Source organism: Canis lupus, chromosome 25 (genome assembly GCF_003254725.2).
Source record: "Canis lupus dingo isolate Sandy chromosome 25, ASM325472v2, whole genome shotgun sequence".
NCBI classification, from domain to species: Eukaryota; Metazoa; Chordata; class Mammalia; order Carnivora; family Canidae; genus Canis; species Canis lupus.
The window spans coordinates 39,843,428-39,864,241 of record NC_064267.1 but is presented as its reverse complement, the minus strand read 5'-3'; the positions used below and the strand labels follow the sequence as shown (position 1 = coordinate 39,864,241).

The 20,814-nt window shown below is 40.2% G+C and overlaps 1 protein-coding gene across 20 annotated transcripts in view; it reads right to left on the bottom strand.

Moving 5' to 3' along the window:
- The window catches only part of RHBDD1 (rhomboid domain containing 1), a 125,239-nt gene that overhangs the window by 92,878 nt on the left and 11,547 nt on the right, over window positions 1–20,814 (bottom strand). For 9 of the 20 annotated variants that reach the window (XM_049100969.1, XM_035716954.2, XM_025463257.3 and 6 more), the window contains 2 exons: window positions 4,748–5,252; window positions 3,597–3,729 (listed from right to left, as the gene is read on the bottom strand). In XM_049100969.1, coding sequence (XP_048956926.1) covers window positions 3,597–3,729; window positions 4,748–5,180 — 566 coding nt within the window. In that variant the 5' untranslated portion in view covers window positions 5,181–5,252. Of the gene's footprint in view, window positions 1–3,596; window positions 3,730–4,747; window positions 5,253–17,192; window positions 17,381–20,324; window positions 20,420–20,814 lie in introns of those variants that run through there. The other 11 variants (XM_035716927.2, XM_035716951.2, XM_035716970.2 and 8 more) reach the window with 3 other exon arrangements.

Sequence of the window (20,814 nt, the reverse complement as noted above, 5' to 3'; positions counted from 1 at the left end):
ATCATATCCTAATCCTCTTACATCTCCACCCCCTACCCCCCAAAAAACCCCACAACAGTTACAAAAGACGTGAAAAAAATGGGGAGTTTTGAATATAAGCTAATTACTAGGCAGTGCTGGGGAATTATTGTTAACTTTCTTCAAAGTGACAACAGTAATGCATTTATATAAAGCAATATATTTTTAGGAGATACACGTTAGGAGTTTTGGGGGTTGGGTGAAGTTACCCTGATATGTGCAACTTACTTTCAAATGGCACAGAAACTTCTCTTTACCTTTGAAAATTTTTACAATTAAAAAATTGGAATAGGTAAAAAAATATATATTAAATCTATTTTTCTCTCATTTGGTCACTCTAACCAAGAAGTTTTTAGTAGAGTCAAAGTAATTACTCTCATCAAACATTAGCAGTGAAGCAGTACCAAAGTCTAGAGGCTAATGTTTTCAGAACTGCTGTATTAAACTAAAGAATCTCCTAGGGTCCAAATGCATCGTGGCCTGCTCAATTTGTGTTTGTGAGTAGCCCACGGGAATTTTTAGACTGCTAACTGCCATACCGGATGGAAAAGTCACGCAAGAACAAGGGGCAGGGGAGAGACAGAACTGAAGCGAACAAAATTATGTTTGACTTATTTTATTGATTTTAGGAAGAAAAGGAAGTATGATTCATTTCAGGGACACTGCACACTTCCAGTGATTGATCTCATAATAAAAATGCTTAGTTAAGGACTTTATAAAAACACCCTCAGATAGACTACCTCTTTGACTCCTTAAAACTGGCTTAGGAAACAGAGAAAGCAAGTCATATTCCCAATGGACAGAGGAGGAAAATGAGGCTCACTGAGAGAGGCTGCAGGATTCCCCTGAGTTCCCACAGCTAGCCCAGATCTTTCACACAGGACCACTGTCCTCTAGCATGGTCACTGAGTGGCTGTCTCACAGAGGGTCACATTCATTTCTCTGAGCTTCACTTTTGAACTAAATAGCCTTCGGCTCATATGAGAAACTGCAGAGGTCAGAGGTAATCCTTGGCATCAGACCCCCTTTCTTCCATCAACGGGGGTAAGGAGCAAGAGCCCAGACTACAAGGAGGCTACATACTTCCCTGCTGTGCCACCTTAGAGGCAGGGACGAAGCTTCTTCAAACACAGTTACCCACCAAGCAGGGGCCCAGGATTTGCAAGGGAATGAAAAGACCATGCCTGGCGCAGCCATCACTAAAACAAGGTACAAACAAATACTGTGGGAAGCAAAAGCACTAGCGATGAGTGTGAGTACTTCACCCTGCTGGTCAAGTCCAACCCCTTGCAGTGCCTAGTGGCTGGCTGTTTGGAGTGGCTTCCCTCCATAAGAGGCTGTAACTGGGGGAAATTACTAATTCCGTGGCTTTCATAAAACACAGAGGTCCACCAAATGTTTGCTTGGCAGGTTTTTTTTTTTTTTCTCTCCCCAGAGGGCAGCTCATTAAGTCTGACAATAAAGCGGACTTTGTTCTAAAGATTTACACTGTTTTCCCAGTGCAAATTCTAATTGACAACCACCAGGAGAATAACAATGCCGAGCAAAGAGAGCTCTGGTTTCTTCCATTCTTCCAAGATCCATCTCAAAGAAGCCCTCGCTTCTTAGTTTCCTGGACCAGTGTTTAGCCTGGTCTTTATTTAGACACAGGCAGAAGCAGATGCTTGGGTATCAGAAGTTTATCATTCAAAGTAGTCAAATCTTAAAAATCAAAAAGATTTGTTCTTTCAAACTTCAAACAATAGAAAATTTCATTTAATTCCCAGGCTCAGGATATTGGGTCCCTCCATGCAGAATAAGCATATTACATAAAAATGCAACCATGCCTTTTCCGTGGAAAGGGGGGGGTATCCCTAAAAAAAATAAAGTGCACGATGATTGAGAGTCTTCAGAAATGGTTGCGTGAGAATATTAAAGGCACAGCTATTCAAGTGGACTCATCATGGAATAAAAAGTTCAAGTATCAGAGGGAGTGATTTCAATATGAATGTTGGGTGTTGTAGTCACACACAAGAGTCTCTCGTCTACACAGAGAACCAAGTCACATCAAGCAAGTCAGGGAACTGTGAGTGACAAGGTATAGAGAGGGCTGTTCAGACAGGGGACAGACATTACTGGACCCTTTCTCAAAGAAAACTTTGAAGATTTTGTTAGGCTTTCTTCGTGGAACTGTCACAAGATAACAATACAGTTGCAAATGAGTGGTGTTCAGTGGTCACATCACTGCCTTTTGCAGACCAGCTGCCAATGGCTGCCTATGATGGGAAATTAGCATTAAAGAAGAGACTCTCTAGAGGTTACTGGGCTGACACACAGCCCAAAGAGAAATGCTCAAATAAAGTACAGCACCCAACACAGCCACATGAACCAAAAGCAAAATAAAACTGCTGTCTGGAAAGAAAAACAGCAAAAGACAAAATAGAAAAAACAAACAAAAAAAAAACCACCTTCTTACTTCTTCCTGCATCTTCCTCAATCTCCCCCTTCTCCAAAGAGTATCTAGATCCCTAGAGTAAAAATAAACAAAAAACCATGTGTTTCCAGTAGTATATACAGACTAGGAGAAGTAAAACTGGCAGGAGAGGTAGGAGAATAACACAATTCATCCTCCTGTTTTCTAAACAAAAGCAGAAGAAGGAACCAAAGCTGGAAAGCATGGCACCCCAGGCAGGAGCACCAGACCCAGAGTCAGGAGGTCCAAATCCTTAACTATGCTAGTGTCTACCATGAGCTGTTTTGAAAAGTACATTAACTTCATGACTTTTCTTGTCCTCATCTGAAAAGGAAGGATTCATCTAGATCAGCGGTGGTCACACTGTATTGAGTCCTAGGGTTGCCTCTAAGATGACCACAGCAACATGGTGGGTAAAGCAAAGGGAGTGGGGCCCCATGCATGCTCTCAAACCTAAACGGTTCATGGTTGATCCATTTTACATACTGAGGTTTTGAGTCTTTTTTAAAATTTTTTTAAAGATTTATTTATTTATTCATTCATTCATAAAAGACACACGGAGAGAGGCAGAAACATAGGCAGAAGGAGAAGCAGGCTCCCTGCGGGGAGCCTGATGTGGGACTCATCCCAGGACCCCAGATCACGACCTGAGCAGAGGCAGATGTTCATCCACTGAGCCACCGAGGTGCTGTCAAGTGTTTTGTTTAAAGAGTTCTATTACCAAGACACTTCACAAGTGAGATGGCTTAAAAGCACTAGACCCACATACCTTGTGATTTTTATCTTGATAATTAGTGGTTTCAATGTGCCTCTTTGCATCACTGTTATTAGAATCAATGAATAGATAGTCTCAGTTAATATTGATCCTCCAATCTGTGTGTACAATTCTCTTATTCCTAAAGGGTGAGGGAACTGAAGGTAAGGCAAGGTTACCAAAATCACAGGGCTCAGCAGCCGACAGGATTCAAACTCAGAAATGTCTGACATTAAAGCGGGTAAGCCCAGTGCTGTCCTTAAAGAATAAACTTCACTGTAAAAAAACAACTGGTGACCTCATTATTATTGCAATTCTTTCTCCACAGAACATCAGGTTCTTCATTTGTATTCTCTGAGAGTAAACACTTACCCTGGTGAGATGAAATGAATAGCCACAAGTTCTGCCCAACAAGCAAATCTGTTGGGTACAGGAAAGCCCAAAATGTTGGCAAAGCCTCCAGGGCAATAATGGTTGTTAAGAACTTTCAAAGCAAACAAAACTCCTAGAAGAGAAGAAAGAACATACAAATATCAACAATCCAACTGTGCAGATAATCAACATCTACGAAGAAAACTAACTGAAAGTGAAAATGATTGACTGTAATCAACTTCTTGCTTTGAAACACTCTATTCTTTACAAGTCAACCAGGCTTTTGGTAGAAAGACAATGTTCACGGTAATCGTCCTTTGGATGTTTCTTAACACAAGTTCACACTGACTTTCAGTTGCCAGAAAATACATAACACGTAAAATGTGAATAAAATACATGAAACGGTACTAAATGCCACTGAACTGTTCACTTGAGAATTGTTAATTTTCTGCTATGTGGTTTTTAACCCCATAAAAAAAATTAGCAGTAACGTGTATTTTTCAAACCTCTATGGAAAGACACGTTGAGGGCAGGGCATGTTTCCTTTCTTCTCCCACAACTAGCTGCATGAAGATATATCTTAAAGGGAAGGGGGACAGATGGAAGGAGACGTAGAGGGAAGAGTCAAATTTCCTTCTGTTGCAGGACTATTTCCCTCCTCCTCTCACATCTAACTCTTAGAACACTTAATTTTGGCCCTGATGGCAATTTCAGTTCTGTGAGATATGTATAGAATGACTATCATAGTTTCTGAAACATAGTGAGCATGCCATGGTAGTGTGCGGTGCATATATTTTAATGAAGTTATGGAGAGGCTTACTCATCATTTTAGGGCATTCCTTATCACAGATACACACCAGTGGGTCTTTCTACCAGGAAGGAGCCAGTGTGTATTTCTAGAACTAGATCTCCTACAAAGCTACTTTGGAGCAGACCCTGGTGCAAATTGTCCAAGAGTGAATGATGCAGCATTAATGTAGGTCTATGCAAGGTCTATGCCCTTCCTGTGCTCCAATCAACCGTCTCTCCAAAATCCAAGCCCAGCAATCCTGACCCCTCACCAAATGGAGACCCTCGCTTCATAAAATGACGACAGCCACACCTCCCTTACTGTCTTCACCCAGGCTACCTTAAAAATTTGTCTGCCCTACCTGAGAAACCTACAGCACAGTTCCTTCTGAAGCCAGGTTCATCCGTAAATTCTGCAAGAGCAAATTCCAAGAATAGGTACACCACTCCAGTGAGTAGGGAGAAGGTGACGATGATGTAGGCAAACCATCTACTTCCTAGCCTTCTTTCCAGATTTATTCCTTTCCAGAGCATGGATGCCATATTGAAATACAAATGCCAATCATCTGCATGGTGAAGAGGAGAAAGCAGTAAGCGCTGCCAGTCTTTTTGCTGGTAACACTTCTCCACGCTAAGGCAGGACTCATACAGTGGTTTCAGAGGATTCAAGAAGAACCAGACGTTGAGAGCCAAAGTTGCTAGGGTGACAGGTGGAATATTGTTGATTCCAACATGGAAGATTTGAGAGAGAAGCAGAATAAGTCCAGCATTAATTCCCCTTGATCTCCGCTGCATGGTTTATCAACCCAGTGATGGGAAAATGTGGTCAGGCTTTAGGAATCTGGAAAGATGTACCGGCAGTTGAACCTAAAACATAAAATGCACACGAAAATTTATCAATTAAGACTTAATACACCATAAGGCCTACTCATTTAAAGATGAGCTTACATTATACACATATCCCACCTCCCATCTGACAGAAACATTGATTTGCAGTGTCTTCCAGGGTAACATCAGGATGCTGGCTGCCATCCTTCCTCATTTTACGTTCTAAAATAAAAATTTTCTCCCAAATCCCAAATGGATCAGTTAATGGATGGGTATACTTTCACTGACAAATATGCCATGTAAAAAAAAAAAAATTGTCTTCTTTAGAAATAAACTTGTAACATCATTAAAAACCTACAAAGATAGTGTGTAAATATTTAATAATGATTTCTATTCAGAACACTGAACAGGATTCTTTACCGTCTTAATTTTTTTTAAAGAAATATTCAATTTTGATATATTCAATAGAGTCTGCCCCAAGTTTTTAAACTTCCACAGGCATGTTTTGAAATGCAAGCATTTAGTATCTTTTACTTCATATTGTCAGTTACCGACTGCTACGATGCTTTATCTTCACAAAAACTTCCACCTTTCGAAGTTACTTGGTATATGCCAAATCCTAGATTGCACAGTCACCGTGTTCAAGGAGCTCATTTCCTACGAAGAAGTAAGCTAACAACTGTCGCACTATGTTCTAAATACAGTGACAGAGGAAGCCCAAATCCAAAGTACACAGGTAAGCCTAGGATGGTGACAGGACTGTGGTCTTACAGAGTAAAATGGAGTTAGCAACGAGAAAGAGAGTCAAGTTCAGCGGTACTTCTCCGTCCCCTGAACCTGGGCTGTCCTTGTGACTTGTTTGGCTGACAGAATATAGACGAGAGGACACTATTTCTGAATGTGGGCCTTGAGATGATCCACAAGTTTCTGCTCTCTCTCAAGACCCTCTCAAGCAACCAAGTGGACAAGTATGGGCTAGCCTACTGGATGAGGAAAGACACAAGCTCCAGTCACCCTAATGGCCCTGGTCACTAGCTAGCTAATGCCTCAGAAGCAAAGCTGTCTAGCTGACCAGCTGCTGACCAAAGACACAGAAGTGAGTCCAGCAGAGCCAAGCCTAATTTGCTGACCCACAGAATAGTGAGCCAAATAAATCACATTTTAGCTTTGCCAAGCATTAGAGTGGTATGTTATGCTGCAATTACTAACTACCATAGAAGGTATTTGATTTGGTGAGGGCCTCGGTTATGCTTATGGGAAGAAGCTAGTGAAGAAAGAGACATAGACTAAAGATGCAAAAGATACACAAAAAGAATTAAGTCCTTGAGAAAAAGTCCTAGGAGAAAGGCCTTGTCCAGTCCATCGTAACAAGAAGGAAGAAGAAAAATATGAGTAGGCATATTTTTAGGGCAGAGGAGGGCCAGGATGCTGGAAAAAGTTCTTATCTAGTGGTTTTTATCTGTGGAGCTTCTTGGGCTCCCAACCAAATATGAGACTTACTCTGATATCCTAAAGATTCTCATTCAGACAGGGCACTAGAAGGTACATGGGCTTTGGGGTAAAGATAGGTATAGTTTTTTAGAAGTTGTGACTTAAGGCAAATTACTTAAACTCTCTGAACTTCACTTTCTTCTCTTTAAATTAGAAATGATAATACCTGCTTCCCAAGATTACTGTAACATGTCTGAAATGAAGCAGATGTTGAATATACAGTCACTACATTTTTTCATTACTCTAAGGTAATCTCACCTATGCAAAAAAGCTTTGCAAATGGTAGCATCCTAATAAGGCTCAAATATACTCCCCCCTCCCATCCTCTTCCCTTATGCATTCTAAGAAATCACCAAGAAAAAATTATACATTAATGTGTGCATGTTTATATGTATATGCCCCTCTTATAGCACAAATCTAGTTTTTTTTTTTTAAATTATTCCTATGGGCTTATTATTATAGTTCTGTCCCAGTCTCATGAACTAGAGAACTTAATAAAATTTCAACTGAGGAGCTCAGAGCTCCTGGGTTATTTTAGAGAAATGGTCTATATTTTTCACACTGACATTCAAATCGATTTTCAAATCTCCAATTATTGTGTCTTTTTTGCAGTATTACCTAAATAAGTTTAGTATCAAACCTCAATACCTATAACAGGAGCAATGGAAAAATACAACCTTGATCATTAAATAATCAGCTTACAAGTAATCACAAAATGAACCCTTCAATCTCAGGATAAATAGTGTCCTATGATGCCAGTGTATGCACAGCACAAAATCAAAACCATTTATGTCTTTGCTTAAGAAAAATCCCTACCCCTTCCACCCAGACTGGAATCAGCAGTGACAAAGAGTATATACTTGAAACTTCCCCAGTTTTATCTCACACTGCACCTAGGCTCATTATGCATTTGCTTGACTTCTGCTCAAGCCCAACGGTTCCTCTCCATGGGCATCCCTTCTCACCACCACCTCCTGCTGGTGAAGGCCTCTGCCTCCCTGGGACACTCTGCTCTCCTGCACCACCTCTCCTCTGCTTTTCACTTTTCCTCTGACCCTACTTGCTTCTGCATGAATTCATGGAATTCCACTCTCCTGCATGGTTTCTAGAATTCTTTTTGTCATTTTGATTCCCAAATTACTATTTTGCAGCCTTGATTTTGCAGTAGGTCTCAGAGGGTATAATCTTATAGGAAGAATACAGCCTGTCTGATCTCTTGGTTTCCAAAAACTGAATTAGCCCTCCTTCTCACAAAATGTCTACTTAGCCATTCCTTAGGTCACTGATTTACTTCATAAATATCAAGTGCCAAACACATGCCAGTCTCCATGCCAGACAGTAGAGGTATAGCAAAGAACAAAACTCTTATAATCTCAGCCCCTAAATAGCCCATTTCTATTTGCTGAAAAATAGAAAAATACTGGCTGTAGAAAATCAAAGGATGAATAGAAAGATGTGGTTCATATTTGCAACAAATGTATATGTAATGGGAAGGCAGATATAACCAAAGCCAAAGTGAGAAGTACAGACCATACATTGGGTTCCATGTTTACAAATAGAGGCCACTCCAGTACCGGTGTGGGGAGAACATTAAGTCTGGGGTTTTAAGTAGCAAAGATAAATGGGCATATTTCATACCATTTCACTTTCCTTCCAAATAAAGCTAACAAGTCAGCCTTCGAAAGTGACGGATGCGGCCTCTAACAAGGTAACAGAAAATGCATGTGGTCTACAGGAAGACCAAATCTGTAACTTGACCATATGGGCCAGGTAGGCATAGTTCAAAGAATACCAAGGAGAAGAGATTACAATAAGTGAGCACTGATGATAAATGAATGTTGTTTTGTCCTGTTCATCAATATATAAAAATTTTCAGACTGCTGAGCCAGAAGAGAGACCACAGAGGCATGATCAGTTACAGCAACTCATCTATAAGCTGGAAACCAGTTCAGTGTGTTTGGTTTGGAAGTGATTTATTTATTCTAACTTGTACCCAGACCATAAAGCAGTTACCACAGCCCAAGGAAGAGCAGGCTAGTCTCTGCCCTCCCTCACCTCATAAACACATCCTTCCCCTCACCTTCAACCTGCTCCAAGCTGAACGTTGGACCATCCCAATTCTGCTCCTTTTCATTTGTTTTTTTTTAAGATTGTATTTATTTATTTGACAGAGAGAGAGCACAAGCAGGGGGAGCAGTAGAGGGAGCAGCAGAGGGAGAAGCACTCTCCCCACTGAGCAGGGAGCCCCATGTGGGGCTCGATCTAGGACTCTGGGATCATGACCTGAGCTGAAGGCAGACGCTCAACCGAATGAGACACCTAGGTGCCCCAATTCTGCTCCTCCTCCATGTTCTACATCTCAGGACACAGAAACTCCCGCTCCCCTGCTGTTCAAGGCAGAGATGCAGGAAACATTTTTGACTGGCCCTTTGTCCTCACAATCCTACTATCCCCACATCCCATCCACCACACTCTGTTAATTCTTCCACAGTTTGTGTAGATCTATTTCTTTCTAGCTCTTGAGCCCTACTCCAGTCTAAGCCACAATCACACCTTGCCTGGATTATAACCAACCCCCTAACTGGATTCTCTGCTTATCCTCTTAAACCTACCTGCCATTTTCCACCAACACCCAGAGCAATCTCTGTAAAACTGAAATCAGATTCACCTGCCGTAAGCCTGCAATGGCTTATCATTACGGTCAGTATAAAGTCCAAACTCTTTACAATAACCACACACTTGTGACAACCACTACCCTGCCCAGCTACTCTGGTCTCGGGCGCAGTCATGGTGTTCCCACCACAAGGCGCTCCCACCCCGGGAGCTCTGTGACTGCAGCGGAAATGGCCAAGGGCAGAATTACCTTATCTGTTTTGTTCACCCCTAATTACCCAGAGCCCAGTACAATGAATGGCATAGAGTCAGCGCTGTATAAGTTATTTGCCCAAGGACTCAAGATTAGTATTTTTTAATATATCCACATTATATAATAAGTAACACGAACTGAAAAGACCATGATCTGTTCATCTTCTAAGTATTTTTCCTACACTTGGAGCGACCTTCCCCATAGCACTATGCGTATTATTCCATTTACATTTTGGTTCCAGAACAGTCTTTATAACATTTATCTCAACTTTACAGAAATAAACCTCTGATCCATGTAAAATGTATTAATAGGTTGTTTTGCCAGAACTATTTGATTAAAAAATGGCATTTTAATTATGTAGTAATACACACTAGTCAGCACTATATCAAAGTTGTGACAGAGAGAAATGGAAGACTTCCTGAAATATTGAAAGGAAAATTAGCCATATTTACTTTTAATGAGAAATTAAAAATTAAACAGATATGTAATAAGAAAAACTAAGTGGCTAGAACAAACAAAAGAAACTGAATTCGTAACTTGGGAAACCAATGAGTCTCAAGGGAGAAAGGGGTTTTATAAAAAGGAGGAAAAAATCTAATTACAGTGATCCTCTGTTCTACTTACAAAGCAGAAAATATTTCATCATTATCATTTACTAGGGTGGTAAATGTCTCAATTTTCAGTTAAAATGTTCTAGAAGAATTCAAAACACAGAACTGCAAGAACAACTACCAGTTACAAATTATATCCCCAATGTGTTCATTTGTTTGCCAGTTGATAGACATTGGGTTGTTTCTGCTTCTTGACTTGAATAATGCTGCTAGGAATATTTATGTATAATTTTTTGGTAGTCACACGTTTTCAGTTCTCTCACATATACACCTCGGAGAATTGCTGGGTCATATGGTAACTCTATGTTTAACTTTTTGAGGAAATGCAAACTGTTTTCCAAATTTCTGCACCATTTTGTATTCCTTCCAGCAGCATTTGAGGATTCCAATGTTTTCATATCCTCAACAAAACTTGTTTTTATCCACCTTTTTCATTTTAGCCATCTGACTGGGTAGGAAATAGTACTTAGACTTCCCTAACAACTAATGACATTGAGCAAATGCCTAAATTTCATTGCTTAAAATGTAATATAAGCATGCATGTTGATAGGTACGCATAACCATACAGAAAAGTTCACGCCCCCTCTCTCCCGGTCCTTCTCTCTCTCCAAGAAACAGTCTAACAAGCTCAGGTCAAAAGAAGTCTTGGAAAGAAAGATGGAACCACAAAGAAATTGTTCTGGTTAGCCTGCCAGGATTTTAGCACTGCTATGCCCCTGGATGTGACGTGTTGAGAGGGAATATGAATGTACTTCACTAGCAGGGGCATGGCTCAGGCCAATTCACTCGACAATAAATATTGTAAAATTGTTTGAAAGAAACCGAGGATTAGTATGCTTTATTGCTTCAAACAAAGCAAAAATGCAATGGCAACAGCAGATTATACTAAACATAAGAGAAGCTTCCTCTGCTTTTTAAATTATAAGAGCTGTATAACAAATTAGCACATCATAAATATGACATTTTTTGGTCAAAATATACACAAAACACAATGCATTTTTTTTGTTTCTCAAGAAATGAAACTTTTCTAGGAATAAACTGGACTGGACCATTTCTTCTCACTCCCTGTCTCAGGCATCCTATCACTCATGCTTTTCTAATCCAAACTCAAGAAATTGTTTTCTCTAGTTCTTAGTTCTTACTATAGGGCCAATAGATGGAAGCATTTTAATCTGGCACAAAAAATTAAAATTCTTTGTTTTTCCAATGAAACTTCTTAGCATACTTTAATTTTTCCTAAAAGGTATAAGCTTCCTTAGGTCCCAAAAGAAAATACGCATTTCCAAAATATTTTTGGAAAAATAAGAAAAAAAGAAAATAGTATATTGTGATATGTTACTGCATTTAGCAAAAAACAAGAATTTATTAACTAAATGTTAGCAAAGTAATTTGTTTCCTCTTTTCAAATACATGAATGCATTTCAAAAAGCCCTACACAGCCTATAGGCAATATATGGCTGTTAAATGCAATACATAGTTGTATGAGTAACACATAAATTATGCTTTTAAAACTTAATATTTAAATATTAACTGTAATAGCAAATGGTATGACTTCACATCACTACACCATGTTCAATTTACCAGAATGCATCATCTACCTGAGCTAATTAGTAAATGGGGAGTCCTGGCAGTACTGGGTGGAATCTTTGTCAGAGTACCATAATTGTTTAATGGCAAGTGGCACATAAATGACAAATTCTTCTGGCCATCTAGATGTGTTAAGTGGCATCATGAACCACAATGTTAAGGTCAAAGAATCAGAGTAGGACTCTGTTTTCTTATTTCATATTAAAGGCAGAGAGATCCAAAGAAATGAAAACACTCAAGTGAATGAAAATTGACTTCATGAATAAAAAATGAAAACAGGAATCGAATTCTATTAAGAAGGTAATGGGATCCAGTCATGAACATTGTGACACTCTCAGTAATTACATCCTATTTATGGAAATATCTACACCTTGGTCTCTTTCAGAAGAAACTGGGAATTGAAAGCACTCTTCCTTTTTGAGGGCTTCTGATAATTCCATTTATTCAATGATTCTCCAACCTCATATGCTTCGCTGTCATTACAACCACATGAGAAACTGTCTTACCTAGCTCTATAAAACCATTAGACTATCACCCAAAAGCCAACTGGCTAAATCGCTTTGATTTTAAGCTACCAGTTTTTTAAAAACTTTAAAAAGAGTTTTTAAGACATGAGATCTCCTCATTCCTCTTTTTCCTCATCTATCATCTCTCCAAATGAAAACAAATACAAGATTTCTCACAGCTTAATAAGGTGATGCCCAACTGTTGTTTATAATAGCCTGACTTGAGTATGAATGTCATTTATGTGGAAGACAGAATCCTTGACCTCTGAAGGGGATGGGATTTAAGACTACTAAAACAACATAAGAATTAACAAAATGCTCCAGATAAGTAAGAAATCATGGATAAGGGCATATATTATATGGTGACAGACCTCACCAAAAGTCAGGCCCTAATTACTAGATACTCTTCCCCCAATCCACTTACTTATACAATGCCTAACTAATTTGCTAAAAATCCAATCTCATCACGTTATCCCCTGCCCTCAATCCATCTTGTTTCTCACATATGATGGCATTCTCTACATCATCATCATAAGACTGAAGAGTATCATAGTTAACAGAGTGGACTCCGAAATCTAATGGCTTGCATTCAAATCCTAACTCAACTGCTTGGAATTGTATGATCTTGGTCAAATTCTCATTTGCTCAAGTTCCCTTGTCTGTAAAATATATACTAAATAAGACTTGCCTCAGAATTGTTGATGAGTTAATATTCATCAACCATGCAGGACAAGGCCTGAAGCATAATAAGCCCTCTACCAGTATTAGCAGATATTAAATTTTTACCCTTGTCATCTAATCAACTACAAGTATTTCAGCCTAGGATTCAAAGTCTTATAATATTTACGTACTTCCCCAATAAGAACTAATATCTAATATATTTATTTACAGTTTTCAAAGTAGTTACATAGAATTTGTTTCATATAGTTCTCAAAATCATTGGAAGACAAACTTGGTTCCATGCTATCCACTAGATCTACCCAGCACTTGCCAAGAAAAATCACCTAATGTCCTGCTACCCATTCTGAAGCACATTCTATAGAGCTATCCTTGTGTACTGCAGCTCAGTGGTGCTTCTGCCCTTGAGACTTTCTAGGGATGTTCAGAGGTCAGCCCTTGGCTTTCTCTGTCCAAGGTGCTTAGTTAGTGGCCACCTCCACCGAGGGACGGTCGGTCACGTGGGGCACTCTCACCGCTAGAGGTCGCCAAAGCGAATTTCACACACATCCCATGGCCTACATTTTAAGTCTGCCCATTCCAAACACAACTGCCTGATTTAGTAGGAATCCTTTCAGCAGTTTTGGTGGGAAACCATGAAACAGAGAAAGAAATTCCGTTTTTCTTACACAGATAAGCCAAGATGGCAATGCTTATAAACTAGACTATGAGGACTCAAATCCAGTCCTTCCTACCAGATGGTACTGCTTATCTGGCTATCTCTGTCTCTCACTACTGCAACACTTACTACCATCTATTCCTGAGAAGCTGTCCCAAAGTCTGCATGTCCACAGCATATAACAAATGCCTTGAATGTCTGCAAGTAGTTAAACAGAAATCTTTGGAAATTCTAGGCTGGGATCTAGAGGCAAGGCAGAAAATAGTTCAAAGTTCTGCTTCATAACCAATATTTTTTAACTTAACTCACTAGATTAGGAACCCTGAAAAACGTCAGCTACGTTTCTTTCACATAAATGCTTCTCGGAGGGTAAACTCAAGTTTGGGAGAACTCTTTGAAAGTACGAAAAGAGAATAAAACAATGTTTTATGTTTAGTTCAATCCCTACTCACATGGTGTAAAATTTTATTAGAACTAGTTTAAGCAGTAATGAGGAAAAGAGTGGTTAAAAGTGTGAAGATTTCAATACTTAACCATTCAGCAAAGGGCTTCCTTTTATGAAAAGATCTCACCAAGAGAGATAAAGCAGAACAATATATTTTAAGTTATATATTGCTTTCAGCGATAATAAGGGTCACTGGAATACAATGTCTATTTAAAAAAAGTTATTACAAGGAGAGAATTACATTTTTAACACTTCAAAAGACATAAAAGGCATCTTAGAATAAAATCCCTAGAAAACAAACCAATATGAAGAAATTCTGGGATTTAAACAGTAAAGTTGCTGAGGGCAAAAGGGTATGCTAGCAAGATTGAGAAAAAATGGGTAAGACTTGCATAGTTCATAAATACACAGAGGGTGTCCATCGGGGGAGATGGTTAATCTTCATGACCATCCCCTCAAATACCCCAAATTAACACACAATCTAATTAAAAAGGACATGTATGCTATGCAAACACAGCTTCAAGGCATCCCCTAGCTACCAGCCCCCAACCCTGTACCCCACTTCCAATCAGATTTCTACCTGAGACCCTTAGATGTAGAAATTCTAGAGCCATCAGAATTCCTGGAGTCATTGCATGCAGATGTTTTAATAAAATTTATTTTGTACACACAAAAACAACTGAGGCAGAACCATGGTGGCAGCTATGAGAAGAGAAGTTTCAATTAAATATGGGAAGGTGACTTCAAATAACACAATAATCTACTCTGAGCCACAGAAATACGTGCCCACGGCAATAAATGAAATCACCAAAAGAAACTGTCAAGTCAGGACCTGATAATCCATTCTATCCTGTGGATTCTTAACAATATTCAGGAAGTGATAAGATTCAGAGTGCTTAGTGTGAAGGTTCAATCAACTTCATCTAAGAGACAATATGGTGCAATAGAAAGTCCACAAGGTTACACAGAAGACATCAGCTTCCATCCTGGCCCCACCATTAAGAAAGTAGATAGAGGGACACCTGGGTGACTCAGCAGTTGAGCATCTTCCTCCTGCCCAAGGCACGATCCTGGAGTCGGGGATCGAGTCCCACATCAGGCTCCCTGCATGGACCCTGCTTCTCCCTCTGCCTATGTCTCTGCCTCTCTCTTTTTGTGTCCCTCATGAAAAAATAAAATCTTAAAAAAAATAAAAAGAGGGCAGAAAGGCCGAATATGCAAAAGATAAAACAAGAAAACAAAAAGCCACCGACACTACTACAACAAAAACCAAGTGTTCCTACTTCACTAAGGACTGACTGGGGATGGGAAAGGCTTCATCCAGGGCTGAAGGTGTTGGCACTCATGGATTATCGTGATGGGTTACTGGGTCCCTGCCCTGCCCTCACTGTCTACCACAGCTTGGCGCTCCTCTACTGTTGCGTCTGACTCAGTGATCTTGGTTACAGAGATACTCTTGAAGTAGTACTTGGGCTGGGGCTGCGGAACTGGGCCAAGCCCTTCTAGGAACCAGAAAACCAATATCATTGTCTTCTTTGGCCCTATAATGAGGTCACATGTCATCAAACCTGTTGAAAAGTCTCTGGTTTGGGGAATAATGAGCTGGCTTCCCATAAAGGCAACACACTCTGGAAAGAACTGCAGATTTAGGAAATGCTTTAAGTTAGTTTCAACAACAATAACAACAGAAGAGCTATGTGTGTCAGTTTATTTATACAGAGCAGAGGAAATTAAGATTCATGATACATTCCAAGGACCCAGGGATTTTGTCAAAGTGAAAGGAAAAGACAAAGCCTTGGTAGTGCTAAGCAATATGCTGGGGATTCCCTCAGCAATTTGAAAACTTTAGGTAAAAAGCATAAAGAAGATTAAAATGAACCAGAGAAACTATTCTCGGTGAGATGGCACTTCTTCTCCCAGTTCCGCCAGCTGTTCTCGTTCTGCTCATCCTAGGTCTGCTCACTGCTTTGGGGGTCCTCAATGTTCAAGAACACCAACTTCTGGAATGGTCCATTTCTTTGGGCTGAGTTGGATCATTAAGTTGCCTTGTGGTACATAAAGCTCAGAAAGTTTGAGTCTAGTCACAAGACGGAACTATCTTCCCCAAACACAGAGACTGATATACAGATGGAGCAAGAGACACAGAGATGCACACAGAGAAATCCATCATTAGCCATCAACAAACAACATACTGACCATCTATCACAGGGGAGGCAGAGTTACTAGGCTCAGAGAAAGAAAAAGACGAAGTGTGTATATATAGCTTTCTTGTTTCAAGTGAGTTAAGAGGTTGCTCTGGGGTGCCTGGGTGGAGCAGTCAATTGATGTCGAACTGTTGGTTTCACCTCGGGTCATGATCTTGGGGTCATGGGACCGAGCCCTGAGTTGGGCTCCAAGCTCAGTGTGGAGTCTGCTTGAGATTCTCTCTCCCTCTCCCTCTGCCCCACCCCCTGCCCCACTCTCTCTAAAATAAATAAATCTTAAAAAAAAAAAAAAAAAAGGGAGAGTTGCTCTGATTATTCCCTGCATAATGAGGCAGGTAACTGTGTTTCACCCCCAGGGGGTGATCAAAGATGTAGATTTAGTGAAACACAAAATAGTTCCACAGAATAATCCTACTTTTGTTCTATCATGGTCTCAGCAGAAGAGTCTGACTAGATGATTCTGTAGTAAGGAGGAGTCCCAATACGCACAGATACTTTTACTCCTTTACTACTGCACATTTGCTAGATGGCTTTCAAACATTTTTCACTGGAATCAGGGAGAGCCATTCAGAAAATCACACACACACACACATACAGAGTCTCTTACATCACCTTGCCTTGGATTTCTCAGGGATAAGATCATCAGGAAAGGTCCCCTCCACTATAACCCGCCCAGAATGTGCAAGACCAGGATGGTAGCCCCTTAGAAGAAAAATCAGGCCTTGTTCCTCTCTGTACTTCCCCAAGTCTGGGAAAAACACCAATGTGCAAAAGTCTAGATGAGGTGGGGGCCTTCTGATTTCATAAATCCAACCCCAGCAACCACGAAAAGGAAGAAATTCATTTGTGCTTCTTTGTAACAACAGAACAAGAGACCCTGCTAAGAGCCTCCCCTGAAGCCCCTGTAATTGTTAGACTTAAAACACTAAGTACCTGACTTATTTTCTGTTACTCTTCTATGCCTAGTTTCCTGATCAGGTCATGCTTGTCTCGAGGTCTTTGCTCAGCAAAAGCAGTGATTACGATGGCTGCAGTGGATCAGATCACCCAACTATTCTGTTTATGAGCTGTCTTAGTTACCTTGAGCAAATTCTCTTCAATCCATGCTTTGGTTTCCCCACCTGTAAAAGGAGTTGGTATGAGGATTTAATTGGCATACTCTGGATGATTAGAGCAATTTGTTTTGGTATTATTATGCACTGGGCTTCGCCCAGAAGCAGACATTGAAACAAGGGTCTCTGTGCAAGTAATTTATTTGGGAGGTGACACGCTTGGAAAATATAATTTGGGACACAAATGACTAGCAGGGGAGTGGGAAAACAAAACAGGGAAGGCAAAGCAGCCACAAATGTATGCATTATCAAGCAAGCCATCATGATGGGTGCCTGGGGCTTAATCTCACTGGGAAATCTGAGAGCTAGTACAGATATGCCCCAATGCTATCTATCCCTCAAAGGGCTAAGGGTCTGCCTTAACTCCCTGTCACTTGTGGCTTGCCACAGCAGGCAAACCAAATGACAGGGGCCAGAGAAAACACTCAGGCAAAGACCTACAGGTCTTGGAGGTTAGAAATCTGTCAGAAGGCATGAAGGGGATGTGGGCAGGGCCCTACTAGCATCACTCCCTGACCCAACACACATTCCCTCTCTCTCCTCCCAACCCATTAGTTTCTCCTCAACTGCAGAACCCAGCTCTTGTGCAGGCTCCTCACTACACTCCCTGACCACAGTGCTAATGTCCCACAACGCTCTCTGAATAGATGGCACACCACTGTCAATAGGATGTCACCAGACCCTATTATCATGTCCTCCAAACTGCATGTTTTCAGTGTCTTGGGGTTTGAGAGCACACACTCTGGAGTCCAAACTGGTCCCACTGATTGGCTTTAGGATCAAGTGCTGTGTGAACTATGCAAGTCACCTAAACTAAGCCTCAGCTTCTTGCTATGAAAATGGGGAAGTAATAACAGCTAAACACAATCCTGGGATTCTTGTAAAGGTTAAATGGATGAAAACATCGAAGTGATTACAATAATGCCAAGTACACAGCAAGCACTCATTAAATCTCAGCTATTGCTTTAATGACTTAAACAGAAATACTCATTTTCTCCCAACTGAGTTTTTCTAAAATGCAAGTCTACAATTACACTTCTTACTAGTTCATCTTTGGGAGGACTGCTCTCAAACCTTACATCTGCCTAATATCTGATGGGAGTTAATTTGTAGATCACAACCCAGAGATGGCAGGCTGTGCCAGTGGTCCGGCCCACATCACAAACCTAAACCTCATTCCATTTGCACTTATGAGAAAGGCCTTGCTGTTAAGGAAACCTAGACACCAATACGAATCCTCCATCTTTGGCTCTAGCTAGCTTATCTTACTCTAGAAAACAGGACCTGTCATCCTCAGAAGGAAATCCCCCACCCCCTAGCCAACTATGCTGTTTCCACACTGCCTCTTCTAATATCCTATAACTTTCACCCTTACTCAAAATCTCCAGGGAAGAGTACTCCATTGCTTGATGGGCACGCATCCACATCCCACCCCAAATCAATGGACTGTTTCCCTTTGGATAAAGACTCCAAACTCATTACCAAATTGTTTATTTCACATGTCCCATTTAATCCTCTAAACTTTATGAAACAGGTGTTATTACTTCCCCATTTTATAGATGAGCAGAAATTGTAACCATGATAAAACCTGGCTCCAGAGTCTCTGTTCTTTAAATGACGAACAAGTCAGATTTTTCTCTGCAGAAAAGTTGAGTTTTTTTAACACCCAAGGTAGTCTATACTTAGACTTCAGCAAGTCACTGAAATTACCATTTAAATGGTCCTACTAGTTACTACCTTCAGTTGGCTCAGTTCCAGGTAAGCTAACTGCAGGGGAGGAGAATATGCCACCAAAACATGTCATGTGGTATAAACTTTTTTTTTTTTTTTTTTTTTTTTTTTGCAGAAGGCAATTGAGAGGCAGCAGTTATAAGTTCTTTGCCCTCCCCTATTTACCTACAAGTAGGACATGAAATTATGTGTCCCCCTCCCTATCTACCAGGAAGGACAAAGTTAATTACTAGACAACCTTTGATCTGGCACCCGTGGAATCTACATAAACTTTACTAACTAACCCATATCCAGTAGTTCCCCCACATATCTGCCTCCTATAGAAAGTCAGTCTTTCTCCTTTGTCTTGTCACTTCTCCAAAAAATGTACTTCTCTTTTGTAAAGATGCTATATAAGACCAAGTTCTAACCATCGTTTTGAGTTAATCATCTCTGTGTACTCCCAAGTGTAGGTATCACATGCATGCTAATAAAGTTGTTTTCCTCTTGTTGATCTGTCTTTTGTTAGTCTGGGTTACAGGGCTCCCAACTGGAGAACCCAGGAGCACAGAAGGGAAAAGAAATTTTTCCTCTCCTACATGAACTTGGCTACGATTCTGAGCCTCTTCAAAGTTGGGAGTGACAATTTGCCTTATGTCCTCAGTTCTCTGATGGATCTAAGAAATCTTGATTTTCAGTTTGTTCAGCTTCTGTCCTGTTGTAAGGTCAAGGGAGACAACTTCCAAACTCTTTACATGTCAGAGCTGAAACAAGAAGTCACCGCACGTTTGATAAGAGATACGATACCTTAACCACCAAAAAAATTAGGAAGGACATAACCTCAATCTAAAGAACAGTCTAACAGTCTTTCCCAAGAAAGGGTGGTTGGTGGCTTCCATTACACATGTCAAAATGTATACATATTTTGAAAATGTTTCAAATACAGAAAATCTTACTAAAGAAAACTTTAACAAATCTAATCATTTTCTTGATACAAGTCAACTTGTAGATCTGTATTTAAGACAGTAGTACAAAGTAACATTCAATTATCTCACCTCTTTTGGTAATTACCAATAAAAGCCAATAAAAGAATAGCCAATAAAAGAATAAAAAACCAATTTTAAGAATCGAGTTAAAAACAAAAGAGTAACAACCCACATGTAATTTTTTCTCATTTTGGAATATATACCCTATACAAACAGGCTGAGAAACAAAAGCCTCCATGCATTCTCTGACTTCTTACCACAAGACTCTGGAAAGTGTGGGTCCACGGGAGGGAGACGTATGAAGTGTACCCTCTGTGGCATTCTTTCACATATGGCTCCCCACGTCCTGTCCCATAAAGTAAGGTTTAATCTGAGAATGAAGCCACAGAGAGAGAAAAATATCTTTTCTACCTTTTAAGAATTGCTGGAATAAAGGATCACTATCCTGACTTTTAGCCTTGTGCTTTGCCAACTCTCCAAGAGCTGCCTGGTCACATCATGTCACTTTGCCTTTGAATAGTGGTTCTTGTAGAATGCACCTCATATTATTAAAAGCCTTGACAGCGGCCTCACCCAAAGGACTGTCACATAGGAATCATCTTCACATTATATAATCAAACTTACTATTCCTTGTGCAAAATCCCATCAGAACTAGGAAAAACTTAATTTCTCCTACTAAATGAAAATGCTTTCTTCTGCTAAAAACCACTCAGCCATTTGGTTGTTCATCCCCTCTTTACTTGTGTT